The sequence below is a fragment of the Meleagris gallopavo genome, chromosome 27 (assembly GCF_905368555.1).
Source record: "Meleagris gallopavo chromosome 27, MGAL_WU_HG_1.1, whole genome shotgun sequence".
NCBI lineage: Eukaryota > Metazoa > Chordata > Aves > Galliformes > Phasianidae > Meleagris > Meleagris gallopavo.
This window is the reverse complement of record NC_139430.1, coordinates 2,412,060-2,429,244: the sequence shown is the minus strand read 5'-3', so window position 1 is coordinate 2,429,244 and position 17,185 is coordinate 2,412,060. Positions and strand designations below refer to the sequence as shown.

Genomic DNA, 17,185 nt, shown 5'->3' with positions numbered 1-17,185 from the left:
CCCTCAAAAAACCGCAAAGCGAGAAAAGCAGCGCCGGGTGCGGCGCTCCGGGCCCGTCAAAGCCCGGGGAAGGCCCGGCCCGGCCCTCAGCCCCTCCCCGCGCCCGTGGGCCCGGCCCCGCCTGGGTGAGGCCGCTGCGCCCGGCCCACCTGTCCGACAGGTTGGAGTTCGGCCGGCTCGGAGCGCTCCGCAGGCCGCGGCCCCGCCGCCCTCAGCTTCGCTCCGTGTAAGTGCCGCCCGCGTCCCCGCGATCGGGGCTGCCGAGCACGGAGCTCAGCTCGGGCCCTGCGCCGCTCCGCGCCATGAGCGCCTTCTGAGGTGGGGGGGGGAACGTTAGCAAACGGGGAGCGGGATTCTCCTCGTTCCCATCCCACGGCGCGGGGTGGGCCGAGAGATTGGGACCCCCGACCCAGAGCAGAGGATTTGTGCCTCAGGGCGCCGCTCTGCGCAGCTCCTCCCGCCCCAGAACCCCGCTTGGCCGCCAATGGCAGCCAACCCGACCCCTCCGCCCTCAGCCGAACTCTGGCTTCCTGCTGTGGGCCTCCCTGCACGTCCATCCGTACCGATATCTGCTGCTGCTTGGCGGGGAGCTGCACGGCCCTCCCTCAGCCAGACACCCTGGGGCGTTTTGGTGTGGTGAGGGCAGTTCCTCGGCTGTCCCTGTTTGGCAGCATGGCGGGTGGGGACTCCTTGTTGGTGCCTGGCCGTGCGAGTAACACCAAGTCTCTCATTTCTGTCATCTTTTTGCCTGTCCCCATTCTTCTTGCACAGGGTGAAGCCAGCGGGGATGGGAGCCTAATTCTGTCCCGACATCCCAAAATACAGGAGAGCTGCTTCCCAACCCCTGGCGGCACCGAGCCCACCGCCCCATGGCTGCTGCCGACCCCACGCTGCCACTGGAGGAGGTGGCTCTGCTGGAGCTGGGGAAGGCGGCCCTCCCCGACGAGGATCCTCCGGCCCCAGATGATCACCATGGGGATCCCGATGCCACTCTGCTGTGGGACCAGCGCCAGCACGGCGCACGGGGGCAGCCGGAAGCCACAGAGACCAAAAGGCGCTCGAGCCCCGAGGGGGCCCGTGATGACCCTGAAGAGGGAACTCCTGCCTGCCCCCCCCCTGAGGCTGATGGGGAGGAAGATCCCAGGCTTCCCGTGATGGCAGCACACGTCTTTGTGCCCATTGACCTCCACTGCATCGAGCAGACACCCGGGGAGCAGAAGAAGCAGCAGCCCACCCCGCAGCCCCGGGAGGAGGGCAGAGGGGGCTGTGTTCCCCCCAGGGACGGACCCAAAAGCATCCTCCCAAAGCAGGCCCTCCTCCCCGCCAGCCCCTCGCGTTACCGGGGCCCGCTGGTCTTTGAGGGGCAAGCGGCCAAGCTGCCAGCCGAGGGGCCGCCGTGCCCCTGTGCCAGGGTCTGCAGCACCGCCACCCTCAAGGCTGTGGCCTCGGTGGTGGGGGCTCTGTTCCTCTGCCCCTGCCTCATTTATGGCGCCTACGTCTTCCTGCCCTTTGACGCGCCGCTCCTGCCCACCATCAGCACACGGCTGGTCTACACGCTGCGCTGCGCTGCCTTCGCCACCGTCCCCATCGTCCTGGGTGAGCTGCTGGGCCCGAGAGCTGCGGGGTGGGGGTCACCCCGGGGGGTGGCTGGCAGAGCCGGGGCTGAGCTCTTTGCAGCCGCCCTCCTCCCCCCCTGCTGTGTCTCACCAGCACACCTCTCTTCCCCCCCAGGGATGATCGTCAGCGGCATCTCACGCCTCTGCTCCTCAGCACTGGAGCCCTTTGGAAAGCTGCAGCGGGAGGTGGAGATCCATCGGACCTACGTCTCCCAGTCCGTCCACCTCTTCATCCTCTACTTCTTCAACATGGCCGTGCTGGCCACATACCTCCAGCAGGAGCTGCTCAAGCTCATCCCCCTCTTCACGGGGCTCTTTGCCATCTCCCGGTAAGCGGTTCCTTCCCCCCACCTCCAGCTCACAGGCAGCTGCTTGTTTTGTGCTGCTCCAGCAGCACCTCGCCGGGCCCACGCCGGGGAAGGGCTGCTCTGTCCTCGCCCATCCCGCTTCCCACAGCAGGCTCTCATTGGGCCCAGCACCCCGAGCAGGGTTGAGCCCCCCGCCCCCCCCGCAGGCTGACCTACTGGCTGTCCTACGCCTTCGGACGCTCCTTCCGCGCCTTCGGCTTCGCCATGACCTTCCTGCCCCTCCTGGCCATGCTGCTCTGGAACCTGTACAACATGTTTGTCCTGGAGCCTGAGAACCTCCTGGCCGTGGCGACAGCGAAGCCCGAGGAGAGCTCGCAGCAGAGCAGGGCCAGACTGCGGTACTGGGGCTGAGCGGGCGCGGGGCTGAGCCCTCCCTGCAGGGCCTGGGGGCGGGTGGGGGCAGATCCCAGGGCTGCGCTTCTTCCGTGGGACTCCCAGCGCAGCTCACGTGAGGTGGGGAGCAGGAGGATCAGTGACTTCAGGATGAGGGGGCAGGGGTTGCCACACCTCCTCCTGGGACCAATAAAGCCTTTAGCTGACCGGCTCCGCGGCTGTTTTGGGGATGGGGGTTCGATTCTCCCGGCCCTCGGTGGTTGCACAGCCAACGTCACCCAGCGTCCCTCCTCCACTCCTTTCCTGCTGGCGGAGGTTCAGCACGGCCTCACAAACCGGTCTGCCGGGTGCCCCGCCCCGGGGAGCGGCACAACGGCCGCGCGTTTGGGGTTGCTGTGCTGGGACGAGTCGGCGTCCTGCCGCACCGGGGCACCTTGCAGCTCTGCGCTGAGCTCCTCCAGCTGGGCCGCCACGGCCGGCCCTCGCACAGCCCCGCTTCCACATCCCTCGCGTAAAGGCGCAGCCCCCAGCCCCGATCTGCCCCTCATCCCACGGGGAGGCACTGCAAGGAACGGCCCGGTGCAGTGCGGGTTTGGGCCGCACCAAAAGCCGCCCCAGAATTTCCACGGAGCAGCGCTGCCCCGGGAAACCGCTCTTAGAAATCCCTTTTATTTGGTCAAAGACGAGTCAGTGGTTGAGGACACGGAAGCGTGGCAGCTCTGCCACCAACCATCACTGCACGTGGAAGGGCAGCAGCTCCTGATGGCTCCAGTCTGACGGCTCCAGCAGGACAGTCCTGAGCCGACTCGTAGCAGCAGCCTTCAGTGGGGCCGGGCAGCACGAGGTGCCTCCCCACAGGAGGAGGAGGAGGAAGAGGAGGAGGACGGGGATCTCGCCGCCCCTCAGCCCCTGGCAGCGTGCATCAGAAAGAAAGGAAGCACCGCCCGCAGTGCAGTGCAGACAGAGCGCGCAGTGCAGAGCGCAGTGCAGCAGGCACAGCAGCACGGGGGGGCACTGCCCACCTTGCCCCGTGCCCCCCCAGAAGTGAAGACGGCAGCAGCTGCGATCGCCGCCCGGGACCAGCGGCAGCGCTCAGTTGATGGGCTCGTACTCGCTGTAGCGTCTCCTCCGGGCGCAGAGCAGCACGGCGGCGCCCAGCAGCAGCAGCAGAAGCAGCGGGGTGCCCAGCGCTGTGGCCGCGATGGAGATGATGAGGGGAGAAAAAGTGTCCTCGGGTGGCGGCCCGAAGCCCAGCAGCGCAGACCTGCAGGAAGGAGCGGGACGCGTCAGCTGCACGGAGCTCTGCGTAGCGGCGTGGCGACAGGATAAGGGGGAAGGGTTTAAAACTGCGAGAGGGGAGGTCGAGAGTGGATGTCGGGAAGGAATTCTTCACTGTGAGGGCGGGGAGAGGCTGGGACGGGTCACCGGGGGGCTGTGGGCGTCCCCCCCCGGGCCGACGGGGCTCCGAGCAGCGCGGTGCGCTGGCAGCGGGGCTGCAGCGAGGCGATCTATAGGTCCTTCCCGACCCAAACCGTGCTGCGATTCCATCCGTGGCTTTTAGGCTTTCGCGGCAGGACGCTGCACCGAGCAGGAGCCGCCATCCCACGGCAGCGGGCGGTGAGGGAAAAGCAGCTCAAACCTCCCCACGGGCGCGGGCGGGAAAACGCGCACGGCCACGGGGCTGCGAGCACGGAACCCCCCGCCCCGCAGCGCCCCAGGCTCACCAGCTCAGGAAGCGCTTCTCCCGGTAAGCGCCGCCGTCCTCCCCGCCAAAGGAGACGTTGATGGCGCTGACGCCGTAAGCGCCGCCCGCTCCGTCCCCGAAGTAGGCGCGGACGATGGCGGAGCGGGGCCGGGATCCGCCGGCAGCACGCAGCCGGCCTGCGTGGCACGGGATGCCGTCCGCACGCGTTGGCTGCTGCGAGCCGTACGCCGTCGCCTTCCATTGCAGGAAGCTGAGAGCAGAGCTGTCGTTCCGCGACTCCGCTACCAGCGAGAGCGTCTGGGGAAGGGGAACTGCGATGTTCACACGGCACGTGTTGATGTGCGATGTTCACACGGCACGTGTTGATGTGCGATGTTCACACGGCACGTGTATGGCGTGCGATGTTCACACGGCACGTGTATGGCGTGCAGTGTTCACACGGCACGTGTATGGCGTGCAGGGGATCAGGCCCAGCCAGCACGGGTTCATGGAGGGCAGGTCGTGCCTGACCCCCATCTCCTCCTCCGACTGGTGACCAGACTGTAGCTGAGGGCTGTTATGTCTCTACCTGGACTTCAGCAAAGCTTTGGCGCGGTCTCCCCCAGATTCTCCTGGGGAAACTGGCTGCCGTGGCCTGGACAGGTCCACCCTGCTTTGGGTAAGGAACTGCTAGAGGGCCGTGCCCAACACGTAGTGCTTAATGGAGCTAATTTGGCTGGCGACCTGTCGCGAGTGGTGTCCCCTAGGGGTACTGGGCCCATCTTGTTTAATATCTTGATTGATGACCTGGATGAGGGCATTGAGTGCATCCTCAGTAAGTTGGACACCAAGTTGGAGGTGGTGTGGATCTGCCTGAGGGTAGGGAGGCCCTTCAGAGGGATCCAGGTAAGCTGGATGGCTGGGCTGAGGTTCAACAAGGCCAAGTCCTGCACTTTGGCCACAACAACCCCAAGCAGCGCTGCAGGCTTGGGGACGAGTGGCTGGATGAGTGTGAAGAGGAAGGGACCTGGGGGTGCTGGTTGGTGCTCGGCTGAACACGAGCCAGCAGTGTGCCCGGGTGGCCAAGAGGGCCAACGGCAGCCTGGCCTGCGTTAGAAATGGTGCAGCCAGCAGAGCGGGGAGGTGGTCATCCCTGCACTCAGCTCTGGTGAGGCCGCACCTCGAGTGCTGCGTTCGGTTTTGGGCCCCTCACTACAGGAGAGACGTTGAGGGTCTGGAGCACAAACCTTAAGAGGAGCGGCTGGGGGAGCTGGGGTTGTTCAGACTGGAGAAGAGGCTCAGGGAAGACCTGACTGCACTGCACAACTTCCCGAAGGGAGGCTGTGGTGAGGAGGGGTTTGGCCTCTTCTCACAGGCAACGAACAGGACCAGGGAAATGGCCACAAGTTGTACCAGAGGAGGTTTAGGTTGGACGTGAGGAAGAACTTTTCTCTCAGTGCTCAATGGCCGCACAGGGAGGTGGCGGAGTCGCCGTCCCTGGCAGCGTTCAAGAGGCGCCTGGATGAGGAGCTGCGAGACGCGGGTCAGCTCGTGGTAGCAGAGATGATGGGAGGACGGTTGGACCGACGGTCTTACGGGTCGTTTCCAACCTTGTGATTCTATGATCCCATGAGCCGCGGCTGGGGACGCCGCACCCCGCCCGTGTGCCCCCCTGCCGCCAAGGGGACGGCGCCCACCCCGCTCACCTCGAAGATGGTGGGGGTGTATTCGTCGTCGATGGAGCGCGTCGAGCGCAGCCTGGATGCCGCCCCTCTCCCCTCCACCGCGGCCACCTCCAGCACGAAGCGCGAGCCGTTGCCCCGCGGGGCCGCCCCGGCCAGGACAAACTCCACTTTGGAGCTGTTGGCCGTGTGCAGGAGGCCGGGCAGAGCCCCGTCGCGCCCGCCGCTTTCATAAGCCGTCACCTGCGGGGGACGTGGGTCAGAGGGACGGCGGGGAGCGACGGCCCGTCTCTGAAGGACCGCGGCTGTTCCCGCCCCGCCGCCGTACCCGGAACGCCAGGCTGCCGTTGGAGAAGCTGCCGCTGGGGTCGGAGGTGGGGACGCCCCGAAGTTCGGCCGTCAGCGCGGTGTGGTTCACGGTGCGGTTGATGCTGTCCCAGGAGAAGTCCGACAGGTCGTACGTGGGGTAGAAAACCTCCTCCGAGGCGTCGGCCTTGCTGTACTCAAACAGCTGGGCGGAAGGAAAGGGAGGGGGCTGGGAAACACCGCATGGACCCCCGCTCTTCTGATACCATCGGCTCCGCTCGGATCCCCCTCGGCCGGCGCTCCCCAGGCGAACGGCGCCGGGGTTCTCAGCCTGTTCCCACCGGGCTGTGCTCAAAGCCCGGTCAGCTCCGCACCATCCCAGCAGCTCCCAGTCTGCCCAGTGCCCCAGCTGTGCCCTCCTCAGGGCAGAGCAGCGCGGAGCAGCTCCTCCCAGCCCTGCCGGCCCCGCTGCAGGCAGTGCCCAGGGAACCGTCAGCCTTCCGGACCACTGAGGCACACTGCTGGCTCGCGGTCATCTGTCGGTCAACCAGGACACTACTGGCCTTCGGGCCACCAGAGCTGGTGCCACACTGCTGGGCCGTGGGCAACCTGCAGTCAAATGCTGGCCAACTGTTGGTGAACCAGGACACCGCTGTCCCTGACCAGCAGAGCACACTGCTGGCCCCTGGTCAACCGGGACCCCCAGGACCTCCTCTGCAGAGCCCCCCTGCAGCAGCTCAGCCCCACCTGTACCGGTGCACGCAATTGTTCCTCCCCACATGTAGAACCCCCTCTCACCCCTGCCAAACCTCCCCTGGTTTACAGCACAGGAGGTGCTCCGGATGTCATCTCTTCACGCCACGTCTCTGGGAATCACTGTTGGGAGGGACCCCCAGAGGCTGTCTGCTCCCCCCAGCAGTGAGCAGGGACACCCACAGCCCCCCCAGTGCTCACAGCCCCATCCCCAACTTCAGCTCTGCTGGGATGGAGCACTGCAGCCTCTGTAAGCACCCCTGCAGCCTGTGCCACGGCCTCCCCGCTGTGCTGGAAGGAGCTCTTCCCTCCACACAGCCAAAACCTCCTTCTTTTCGCCACCTCCCCCCTCTGCCCCTCGCCCTGCTGCAGAGCCCATCCCTCTCCCACCCTTCCATCCCACAGGCAGCTCTCAGCTCTCTGGAGCTCTCTCCTCTCCGGGCAGCACAACCTCAGCTCCCCACCTGCAGTAACTGGGGGGGATTCCATCCCAGCCCTCCTTTCTGCGGCCCTCCAACAGTCTCCCCTGCACTGAGAACTCCACCTCTGAACGCTGCGCTCCAGCTGAGGCATCTGAGAGCAGGGACTCCTCCTCACCCAACCCCACACACCGCGCAGCTCCGCTTGGCGCTGGGGCCGCGGGGCTCATTCAGGAGCGGGGAGGGGGGGACCACCACCACCCCACAGACCTGGGGCTCCGCTCCTCCCACCCGTACCTTGGTGAAGACGACAGCAGCCGCGTACACCACGCTGCCGGGCGGCTCGATCCACACGGCGCCGGCGGGCGCAGGGGACAGCAGGCGGCTCCAGTCGATGGACAGAGCGCTGCTGGGGCTGCGTGTGGCCACCAGCAGCACCGCGGGGGCCCCGATGCTGCTCCACACGTAGTGCAGCGAGTCGCCGCGCCCCACCGACCGCACGTGGAGAACGTTGACTGAGGAACCGTTCCAGCCGGGGTTGTACTGCATTGACACCTGCGGGGTGGATGGACGGAGGTAGGGACGGACGGACAGACGGGGCAGGGATGGACAGGCCAAGGCAGATGGAGAGAGGTAGGGATGGACAGATGTAGGGACAAACAGACCGAGGGGGGGATGGATGGACCAAGGGAGGGACAGACAGACTGCAGCAGGGATGGATGTACCGAGAGGGATGGATGGAGGCAGGGAAGGACAGATGTAGGGACAGACAGACAGAGGGAGGGATGGATGGAGGCAGGGAAGGACAGATGTAGGGACAGACGGACAGATGGATGGAGGCAAGAACAGATGGACCGAGGTAGGGATGGACAGACAGACAGAAGTAGAGACGAAGCAAGGCAAGGACAGCGGCAGGGCTGGACACAGGAAGGGAGGGAGGCAGGCAGGGATGCATGAAGGCGCGGATGGAAGGACTGAGGTAGGAACAGAGCGAGGCAAGGACGGACAGAGGTAGAGACGGACAGAAGAACGGACAGACGGACCGGGGCGGGGACAGACGGACGGACGGACGGGTCCCGCGATTCGCGGGGTCGGGAAGGACGAAGGGACTCGAACGTCACCGCCCCCCAGCTCAGCGCTCCCCGCGGGGGAAGGACGGACGGACGGACGGACGGACGAACGAACGGACGAACCGACGGAAGGACGGACCGCTGCCCCCCCCCCCCCCGTACCTCCCGTCCGCCGACCGCCGCTGCCCCCAGCAGCAGCAGCGCGCCCAGCGCCGGCGCCGCCATTTTCCTTCCGGTGCAGCACATCACGTGACCGCATCTCCCCTCCTTCCCCCCTCCCTTAAAGGCGCCGCGCCTCCCGAAAGAAGACGCTCTTAAAGGAGCCGCTCCCCTCCCGAGGTTGGGAAGTAGAGGACACCTCCGCCCGGGTCAGCACCGTTCACCCGCCCAGCGCAGAGCCTTGCTGAAAAACGGGGCTAAAAATCCCTAAAACAATTTAAGTACGGGGAGCCAAAGGCGGCAGAAAGGCAGCTCAGAAAACGGGGTAATGGGGAGTAGATGTGGGGCTGGGGAGAGGGGGGGTGGGGGAGACGGAGAGCAGGGAGGGGACACGAGGACACGTCAAACGGGGAGAGATGGGAAGACTGAGGGAGGGGAGCAGACGGGCACGGGAGAACCCACAGCTGTTTCACAATGAAGCCCCCCAAGATGCGATGCCTTTTATTGTTAAGGCAAACTGCAAGGAATTACAGACTTAAATTAAACACCAACACCTCCCCCCAGTACACAGGCACTGCGCCCTGTCCCCGTCACCACGTTCCCATCCCACCCCCCAATTCGGGCAATTAACTTCAGGGCCTTTGCTCCAACTCGGGACGGGGAAACGGCAGCTCCAGGTGTGGCCCCATGGCACACAGCCCTACGGAGCACGGCCCCACTACTCCTGGGCTGCCTCAGTGGGTGCTGGCGCCTTGCTGTGCTCCTCGCCTTTCTTTTTGTGTCCCGAGACGATGTCATCGATGCGGAGCAGGAGGACGGCGGTCTGCAGGAAAGCCCACAGCCCGGTCAGAGCAAAAAGCGAGGGATGGAAGCACACACGGGCAGCCCTCACCTCGCAGAGCAGCAGCTGCAGCATCAACATTTCCACCCAACTGCCAGGAAAGGACGGCAGCCCCAGCAGCGACCCAACCCCAGGGAGCAAACGCTCACGCTGGGCTGAAATTGAAGGCACGGCAGAGCCGAGCTGCGCTGTGCTGCCCTCCCAGTGCTCATCCACGCACCCAGCACTGACGTTCCCTGCTCCGGGAGACACAGCAGACGCCCGCCCACCCTCCTCACCTCCACGGCCGTTTTGTAGGTCTGCAGTTTGACGGCCAGGGGCTCCCAGACCCCCAACTCCTTCATGTCAGCCAGGGCTCCGCTCTCCCCGTTCACCCCCCACGTCTGGCTGCCCTCCTGGGTGTGCTTGGCCTGCAGGGAGGACAGGGAGGTTGCACGAGGGAAACGTGAGCGCTCGCCTCTCCAACCTCAGCACTGACCCAGCACAGAGGAAGGTTTGAGCCCTGCCCACCCCCAGGGGTTCGTTATTGAAACGGAGCACTGAATTCCACATTCACACTGCGGTACAACCGCAATTCCGACAGCTGCAGCAGGCAGAGGGGTTGGAACGGTGATCTTTGGGTCCGTTCTACGATTCTATGGGTCCCTCCACCAAACCGGAACCTGGGAGCTCCATCTCAGTCGAGCCCATAGCGGTGGGAGGGCTCTGCTGGACAGACCCCAACCCACCGGGGCACCTCTGGTGATGAAGGGAACCTGCTTTAAGCAGGGGGGGAAAAGGGGGTCTCCAGTGGTCCTCCCAACCCCTGCAGCACTGCAAGAGAGAATGCTGCAAGTGCCGAAGAGCTGCAGGCTCAGCCTGAGGAGCTGCCCCACGGAACCAGAGGGAGGAAGGAGCAGCCCCATAGGAACCTGGGGGCAGGAGAAGCGACCCCCTGGGAGCTGGGGGGAGAGAGGAGCTGACCCCTGGGAGCTGGGGGGGTGGGAGGAGCTGCCCTACAGGAGCTAGGGGGAGGAAGGATCGGCCTCCATGGGAGCTGGGGGGCAGGAGAAAGGAGCTGCCCCCACAGGAGCCGTGGGGCAGGAGAAGCAGACCAGAGGAGCCCTAGGATGGGAGGAGCTGCCCCACAGGAGCCAGGTGCCTTACCCGCAGCGAGGTGAGCACGCGGATGGTGCTGGCACCGCAGTTCTGGATGAGCGTGCGTGGGATGACCTCCAGCGCCTGCGCCACCGCTCTGTAGGGCCACTGCTCCACGCCCGTCATGCCTTTGGACTTCTCTGTCAGCGCGTGGGACACGGCCATCTCTGCAGCCCCTCCCCCTGGCACCAGCTGGGGGTCCACCAACACGTTGCGGCACACCTGCATGGCGTCCTGCAGGTTGCGCTCCACCTCCTGCAGCGGGGGGAAGAACATCAGTGCTGAATGCAGAGTGCTGCTGGGGGACACCGGCCGGGCTGGGCTGCAGGCAGTGCACGGATGGGAACTACCACCACTCACAACACCAGCAATGACTGACGCCAGGGAGGGAGAGCAGAACTCACGGCCAGGATCTCCTTGCTGGCCCCACGCAGGACGATGGTGCACGCTTTGGGGTCCTTGCAGTCGGTGATGAAGGCAAAGTACTCATCTCCAATCTTTTTCACCTCGAACAGCCCGGCGCCGGTGCCCACGTCCTCCTCCCGCAGCTCGTCGGTGCGGCTGACGATGCGTGCCCCGCAGGCCCTGCGCACGGAGGGGGACGGAGGGGACGTCATCGGGTGAGGACCGCCCCAACGTGCGCCCGCGGCGGGACGGCGCTCACCTGGCGATGCGGTTGTTGTCCGTCTTCCTCACCCTGCGGACGGCGCTGATGTTGGCTCTCATCAGGTAGTGCTGGGCCAGGTCTGAAAGCGGTTTGTGGGCAGCTTAGGGGTGGGCAGCGCCCTCAGGACCCCGCGCCGGCAGAGCGGCGGGTGCCACTAAAGGGGGTGTGGCGCCGTTACCCGAAATGCCCTTCTCGGTGATGACCAGGTCTGGCTTCACCCTCAGCAGGTCCTCGCAGATCTGCTGGATGTACTCCTCCTCCATCTGCAGGATGCGCGCAAAGTCCTCCTCCCGGGTTATCTCAATGTCGGTCTGCACGGGACGAGAAGCATGGCTCACAGCCCAGCACCCAGCTCACGATTCCCCCGCCCCCATCCCGGGGGAGCACTGGTAAGGCTGCAACTTTCTGCTAACGAGAGCCGTGCAATTAACGGCAAGAGGCTGACGGCTGGCTCAGCCCCGCCATCCCGCTCACCTGGCTCTCCCCTTTCTTGTACTCCAGCGAGCAATCCAGCAGCACGATGCGTGGGTTCTTGATGAGGCGGCGCATCCTGGGGTGCGTCACGTCCTTGTTCACCATGATGCCACGCAGCACGCACGAATCCTCGCTGAAACCACCGGGGATCTGACAGACAGAAGGGAGATGTGAAGAGAAGGGAGATGTGAAGAGATCCACCTGCTTCCCCAACAGCGCTCCCAAAGCGACGCTCCCTGCCGACTCAGCACATACATCCCATAATATGAGTTCGTGGCACGACAGCACCGAAGAGGATGGAACAAAAAGCTGCAGAGGACGCCGAGCAGCAGAACCCACTGAGTTCTCCCCGCAGCATCCCAGCATCGCCCACCCCGCACACACGGGCGGCAGCTCAGGACGCACCTTCTCCACTTTGGCGTATTTCTTGATATCGATCTCCTTTCGGCCGTTCTCCTCCAACTCCACCGTCCTGACGGCATCCAGGGCGATGCTGCAGGCCAGCTCGGACCAGCGGTTGATGGCTTTGGTGTTTATGGCGCTCTTGATGATCTTCAGCATCATCTCTCTGTTGTTCACATCCACCGGGGTGCTGTGGGACGGGGAGGGCTGAGCAGCGACCCGAGCATCGCTCCACGCCGTAACCGAGCTGTAATTGTGTGCCACCCCCCAGCTCTGCGTTTCGCCAACGTGAACCCCTCCGAGCCACACAGAACCCACAGCCCTCCTCACCACCTCCACAGAAGCGCGGATGTCAGGGGTTGGGAGGGACCTGGAAAGGTCACCCAGCCCACCCGGGCTCTCTGGGCAACTCAGTGCACGGTGAAAGCCAGACCAAGAGCAGGATCCCGAGAGCCAGCTGTGCACCAAATACGTGGGGCACATCCCCAAGGACCGCAGCACAGAGGTACGCCGGTACGATGGCAGCAGTGCAGGGCAGAGGGGAAAAAAGACCCCTTCTAAAGGAGCTGCTTAATAAACTCCCGGACTTTGATTACATTTAGCCCCTCTACGACTTCGTGTCTCAGCCTTTGCAAAAGCAGCGGAAAAACTGGGCAGAACGGAGAGCAATCGAGAAGACACGACGGATGAACCGCCTGCTGTGCTTAATGCTGACGGATGGCAGCACGGTGGGCCCAGGATTCCCAGAACAGCCTCCTGGAAGGGCTGATCAAATCGCTTTCCTCCCAGCCGCATCAGCCAAGGGCTCGGCTCAGCAGCAGACGTCCTCCTGCTCGAGCAAGGGGCAGCAGGAGGCCGACGTCACGTTTTGCCTCGTGGCTTTGCCTGCTGAGCACGGAGGGATCTGCAGAAGCGGCATAAAAAATCCCCTCCCGCACTGCGGGCGCGGGCCAAAGAACTGCAAGACGGAGCGACCACCAGAGCAGCTGCTCCAAAAAGCGACCGCTCCGGTTGCTGCGGGACACGGCAGCAGCCTGAGAACACAGAGGTACCAACAGAGGGGTGCTGCCCACAGCCGGGGGGGGGAAGGGACAACAGGCTGCGCTGGACCGGGTGGATCAGGCGGCCTGGCACATCAGAACCACAGAAGTCGGAGGCACCGGTGGCCGCGGGGTGCAGAGGGGGAGGAGCAGCTCTCAGGACCTCCCGCACCCCCTCTTCTAACACACCTCGGGACGCCTCCAGCCTTCTCGGCCACAGGGGCACAGCGCTGCCTCGCGGTCCTCCTGCTGCCCACCAGGACCCCCAGCCCCCTCCCCTCTGCTGCTCTCCAGCGGCCCGCTCCCAACCCGCTCCGTACCCAGGCTGCTCCTGCCCACGCTCGAGGCTCTACGCTGCCCCTGTTCCCTCTCGTCCCACTTCTCCCCGCCCGGCTCTCCAGCCTGCCCAGCTCTGCCTGGATGGCAGCACAGCCCTCTGCCGCGTCAGCCTCTCCTCCCGCTCCCGGGCCATCGCCAAACCGACTGACGGCGCGCTCTATTTCCTCACCAAGTCGCTGCTGCGCGCACCGAACAGCGCTGATCTCAGTACCGACCCCCGAGGGACCCCGTGGGACCCCGGCCTCCGGCTGGATGGAGATGAGTCTGATGCCCTACAGTTACCCAGCTCCTCCTCGCCCTCCGTGAAGGCTGCAGTGACGTCTGCTTTCCTTCACTCCTCAGCTCTCCCACCCCCCACCGCTTACCAAAGACAAAGCGGCCGAGCAATGCCTGCCAGCTCCCTCAGCACCCACGGGTGCTTCCTGTCGGGACCCACGCATTTATGGAAGCCCACAGAGCTCAGCCGGACCCTGACCCAGGTGCACTGACCTGATCTTCTTCAGGACGTGGATCATGTCGTCCAGAGCTTTGCGGTAAGCGCCGATGATGACAGTTGGGTGCATCTGCTGCTCCAGGAAGTGCTCAGCAACAGAGAGCATCTCTCCAGCTGTGGGTGGGGGGAGGCGGTTAGGGTTGGGGTCTCCACGCTCCCACAGCATCGGCACTTCTCACTGTGCTCCACCCAGGGGCAGAGCACAGCTCTGTCAGCACTGAGCCCCACCGACAGCTCTGACCGACTGCTCCTCTCCTCTCACAACCCCAAACCCACGTTTTAGGGCTGCAAACCACAGATGTGTCTCTGCAAGGCGAACTCACTGGGCACGCGATAAACCTCAGCTTAGGTTTTACGCACATCTTCCCCCCTTACCGAGGATAATGACAGACGTGGTCCCATCCCCGACCTCCTCGTCCTGAGTGCGGCTGATCTCAATCATGGACTTGGCAGCGGGGTGCTGCACTTGGATCTGTTGGGGGTAAATGCTGCTCTGTGCTCTGGAGATCTCAGCACCGCTCCCAGCGAGCGGAGCTGTTCTGCACAACTGCAGCACAGAGATTTTCTTTCCTTCTGGGAGGAAACAGAAATTCCTTCCCCCTTTCCAAGCACAAAAGCCCTTCCTTCTTCAAGGAATCACACCATTCCTCTCCCTCAGTTTTTCACCCCTTTCCAGTCCCTACGATGCTCTTCCAGTGCCATCTGCACTAAAACAAACGCAACAATTTCTTGGTCTAATTATCCAGGACAGTAAAACAAAGCATGGACTCCTCAGATTCCGATGCAAATGATGACAACTGCAATGGGCACAACTCCCAGGGTCCTACAGAAGCCCAGTGACCACTCCGTGACCAAACCCACCTTTCGGAGGAGGAGCGCTGCATGGGATCATTCAGTGCCCCCCAGTGAGGACCCCACGGCTGCTGCTGATACTCCAGAAGAAAATCAGGAGAACGCAGAGAACACAGCCTCACCCAACCCCAACCCCAACCCCAAATCCAATCCAAAACCCAACCCCAACCGCTGCTCCCTCCCTCCCGGAGGCACTCACCTCCCTCAGGATGGCATTGCCATCATTGGTCATCACAATGCCTCCCATGGGGTCCAGAAGCATCTGCAACCCAAAGATGAGCACTGCTGGTAACGACTCCCTTACGTGCAGCGCTCGGTCAGCACGCAGCACGGGGACGCAGCACCCACCTTCATCATCGCCCTCGGCCCCAGGCACGTCCGGATGATGTCAGCGATGGTCTGTGGGGCACAGTGGGAATCAGGGGACGCGAGGAGTCCGAGCAGCACTGCAGGAAACCACGCACCACCCCTCCCCACGCCCAGCCTGCAATCTGCAGCACAGCTCCGACCCCACGGCGCTCAGACCCCCCTGCACCGCACTGAGCGTCGCCCAATGCCCACCCCCACGTCTGCACCCGCTCAGATTTTGCAAAGGAAAAGGTCCGATGGGTTCAACCCTCTCCACGTTCAGTTCCGTCCCCCTATTGCTCTTAATACTGAAAATCCAGCGCATCCGCTCCTTCCAGTGCACACAGACACCGCACTCACTGAGCGGAGGCAGTGACGTCAGTACCTTTGCAGCAGTGATGTTCCCAGCCTGGACTTTTCTTCCAGACTCCCGCTTCACGTTCTGACCTACAGGACACAGAAACAAATTGCTAAGAGCTGCCATCCCATCGTGTCCCTTCCAACCCAACTGCACAGTGATTCTGTGTTCTGGACCTACAGGATCCCTTCCAACCCAACTACGCGGCAGTTCTTTGACACTGTGATTTTTAAGGTACAAACCAAAGCCATTCCATAGTTTTGTGGTCTTCAAGGATCTTCCCAACCCCATAATTCTGGGGCTCTACGGTTCTGTGGACTTCCAGAACGCTCCCAATACAACCATTCTGTGATTCCATGGCGCTACGACCTTCCAGGACCCCCCAACCCCACCAGGTTGTAATACTACAGCTCTGTGATCTTCCAGGACTCTCCCTACCCCACCACCACTCTGTAATTCCACGTTTTCGTGATTTTTAAGATCCCTCCAATCCAAGGCACTCAATGGCTCTACAGCATTCCAGGACCCTCCCAACCCAACCACTCTGTGGTCCCGTGCTTCTGTGTCTCTCCAGGACCCTCTCACTCCAACCATTCTGTGATCCCGTGGTTCCACCACCTTCCAAGACTCTTCCAACCGAACCATTCTGTGATCCCACAGTTCCATGTCCTTCTAGGACCCTCCCAACCCCACTATTCTGTCTCCCCATTGTTCTCCACTGAGCTTCCAGGACCCTTCCAACCCCACCGCTGTGTCACCCGATGGCCCTATGGCCTTCCAGGTCCATCTCAACCCCACCGCTGTGTGACCACACGGTTCTGTGGCTTTCTAGGACCCCCCAAAACCAACTGTGCTGCGATCCCACATTTCTCTGACCTTCCAGGACCCCCAAACCCCACCCTCCCGCCATCCCACATTTCTCTCACCTTCCAGGACCCCCAAGCCCCACCCTCAAGTCATCCCACATTTCTCTCACCTTCCAGGACCTTTTTTTCTGCCATCCCACATTTCTCTCACCTTCCAGGACCCCAAACCTCCCCCCCCCCGCGCTCCCGGTCCCCGGAATCCAACATGGCGGCCGGCGATGGCGGCAGGGACGCGGCGGCCGCCCCCCCACCCCGCGCACCCCCCACCCACGACCCCGTCGGCGCCGCGCGGCCCCCCGGCCACTCACTGAGCACGAGCACGGGGCGCGGGCCCATCATGGCGGCGGCGATGACGGCGGACGGGAGCGCGGAGCGGCGGCGGAACGTTCTGGATCCGCTTCACATGGACTCAGCGCTTCGCTCCGCCGCCGCGGCGCCTTGCCCCCGCCTACCGCCCCGCCGCGACCAATCAGAGGCCGAGCGGCGGGCCGTGCAGCCAATAAGGAAGCGCTCTGAGCTCAGCCGTTCGGATGAGGGGAGGTGGGTGGTGCCGTGCTGTACTGCGCATGTGCGGGATGCCCGAGCCGAGCGCGTGGAGGGGGCACTCAGGGCGCATGCGCAGAGGGAGGAATGGGCGGAACCATTGTGCGGTGCTGGAGGGGTGGGACGGACCATTGTGCGGTGCTATGGGGGGGCTGGGAGGGACTATTGTGCGGTGCTATGGAGGGTGGGAGGAGCCATTGAGCCCAGTTGTCTGTAAAGCTCAACGTTGTGCAGGTTGAGGAACCGTTGCTGTGAAGTGACAGAGTGTGTGCTGAGGGGGAGGAGACAGGGACGTGGGATGGGATCTGGAATGGGAATAAGGGCACAGATAGGGACAAGGTGGGGCAGCGCTCCTCCCACCTTTTAGCTTTGCACTGTTCTCCCCCAGCACTGGGTAATCCTGTATCGGGGTGCAGGTTGGTGGGGGGCGATGCA

The 17,185-nt window shown here is 63.8% G+C and overlaps 3 protein-coding genes across 4 annotated transcripts; 1 reads left to right on the top strand and 2 right to left on the bottom strand.

Moving 5' to 3' along the window:
• Positions 1–70: 70 nt before the first annotated feature.
• TMEM79 (transmembrane protein 79) lies at positions 71–2,528 on the top strand. Of its 2 annotated transcripts, none has more exons than XM_085209758.1 (4): positions 71–226; positions 772–1,596; positions 1,732–1,945; positions 2,131–2,528. In XM_085209758.1, the coding sequence occupies exons 2-4, from the start codon at positions 870–872 to the stop codon at positions 2,333–2,335; spliced, it is 1,146 nt and encodes a 381-aa protein (XP_085065884.1). In that variant the 5' UTR covers positions 71–226; positions 772–869; the 3' UTR covers positions 2,336–2,528. The 2 variants fall into 2 exon arrangements, with proteins under 2 accessions (XP_085065884.1, XP_085065885.1); XM_085209759.1 differs by lacking the exon at positions 71–226 and adding an exon at positions 301–318.
• A 442-nt stretch (positions 2,529–2,970) lies between these two features.
• On the bottom strand, positions 2,971–8,542 carry GLMP (glycosylated lysosomal membrane protein). Its single transcript, XM_085209757.1, has 6 exons — positions 8,394–8,542; positions 7,459–7,716; positions 6,012–6,194; positions 5,708–5,926; positions 4,042–4,319; positions 2,971–3,581 (listed from the first exon to the last, which is right to left on the bottom strand). Exons 1-6 carry the CDS (start codon positions 8,475–8,477, stop codon positions 3,410–3,412), a joined length of 1,194 nt encoding a protein of 397 aa, XP_085065883.1. The 5' UTR covers positions 8,478–8,542; the 3' UTR covers positions 2,971–3,409.
• Positions 8,543–8,857: 315 nt separating this feature from the next.
• Positions 8,858–16,675, bottom strand: CCT3 (chaperonin containing TCP1 subunit 3). The gene is made up of 14 exons (XM_085209754.1): positions 16,516–16,675; positions 15,369–15,430; positions 14,984–15,034; positions 14,835–14,897; positions 14,159–14,255; positions 13,780–13,897; positions 11,915–12,101; positions 11,510–11,659; positions 11,214–11,346; positions 11,033–11,114; positions 10,773–10,953; positions 10,378–10,623; positions 9,510–9,641; positions 8,858–9,213 (listed from the first exon to the last, which is right to left on the bottom strand). Exons 1-14 carry the CDS (start codon positions 16,544–16,546, stop codon positions 9,109–9,111), a joined length of 1,638 nt encoding a protein of 545 aa, XP_085065880.1. The 5' UTR covers positions 16,547–16,675; the 3' UTR covers positions 8,858–9,108.
• Positions 16,676–17,185: the final 510 nt, after the last annotated feature.

Bases quoted from the DNA above. Each gene is read 5' to 3' on its own strand.
- TMEM79 (XM_085209758.1), top strand. From the start codon at position 870: ATGGCTGCTGCCGACCCCACGCTGCCACTGGAGGAGGTGGCTCTGCTG. The intron at 1,597-1,731 runs GTGAGCTGCTGG...CTTCCCCCCCAG, and splicing joins CACCGTCCCCATCGTCCTGG to GGATGATCGTCAGCGGCATC. The intron at 1,946-2,130 runs GTAAGCGGTTCC...CCCCCCCCGCAG, and splicing joins GGGCTCTTTGCCATCTCCCG to GCTGACCTACTGGCTGTCCT.
- GLMP (XM_085209757.1), bottom strand. From the start codon at position 8,477: ATGTGCTGCACCGGAAGGAAAATGGCGGCGCCGGCGCTGGGCGCGCTG. The intron at 4,320-5,707 runs GTGAGCGGGGTG...CCCCTTCCCCAG, and splicing joins ACACCCCCACCATCTTCGAG to ACGCTCTCGCTGGTAGCGGA. The intron at 3,582-4,041 runs GTGAGCCTGGGG...TCCTTCCTGCAG, and splicing joins GAGAAGCGCTTCCTGAGCTG to GTCTGCGCTGCTGGGCTTCG.
- CCT3 (XM_085209754.1), bottom strand. From the start codon at position 16,546: ATGATGGGCCCGCGCCCCGTGCTCGTGCTCA. The intron at 11,347-11,509 runs GTGAGCGGGATG...CGTCCCGTGCAG, and splicing joins ACAAGAAAGGGGAGAGCCAG to ACCGACATTGAGATAACCCG. The intron at 10,954-11,032 runs GTGAGCGCCGTC...CTCCGTGCGCAG, and splicing joins GACAACAACCGCATCGCCAG to GGCCTGCGGGGCACGCATCG.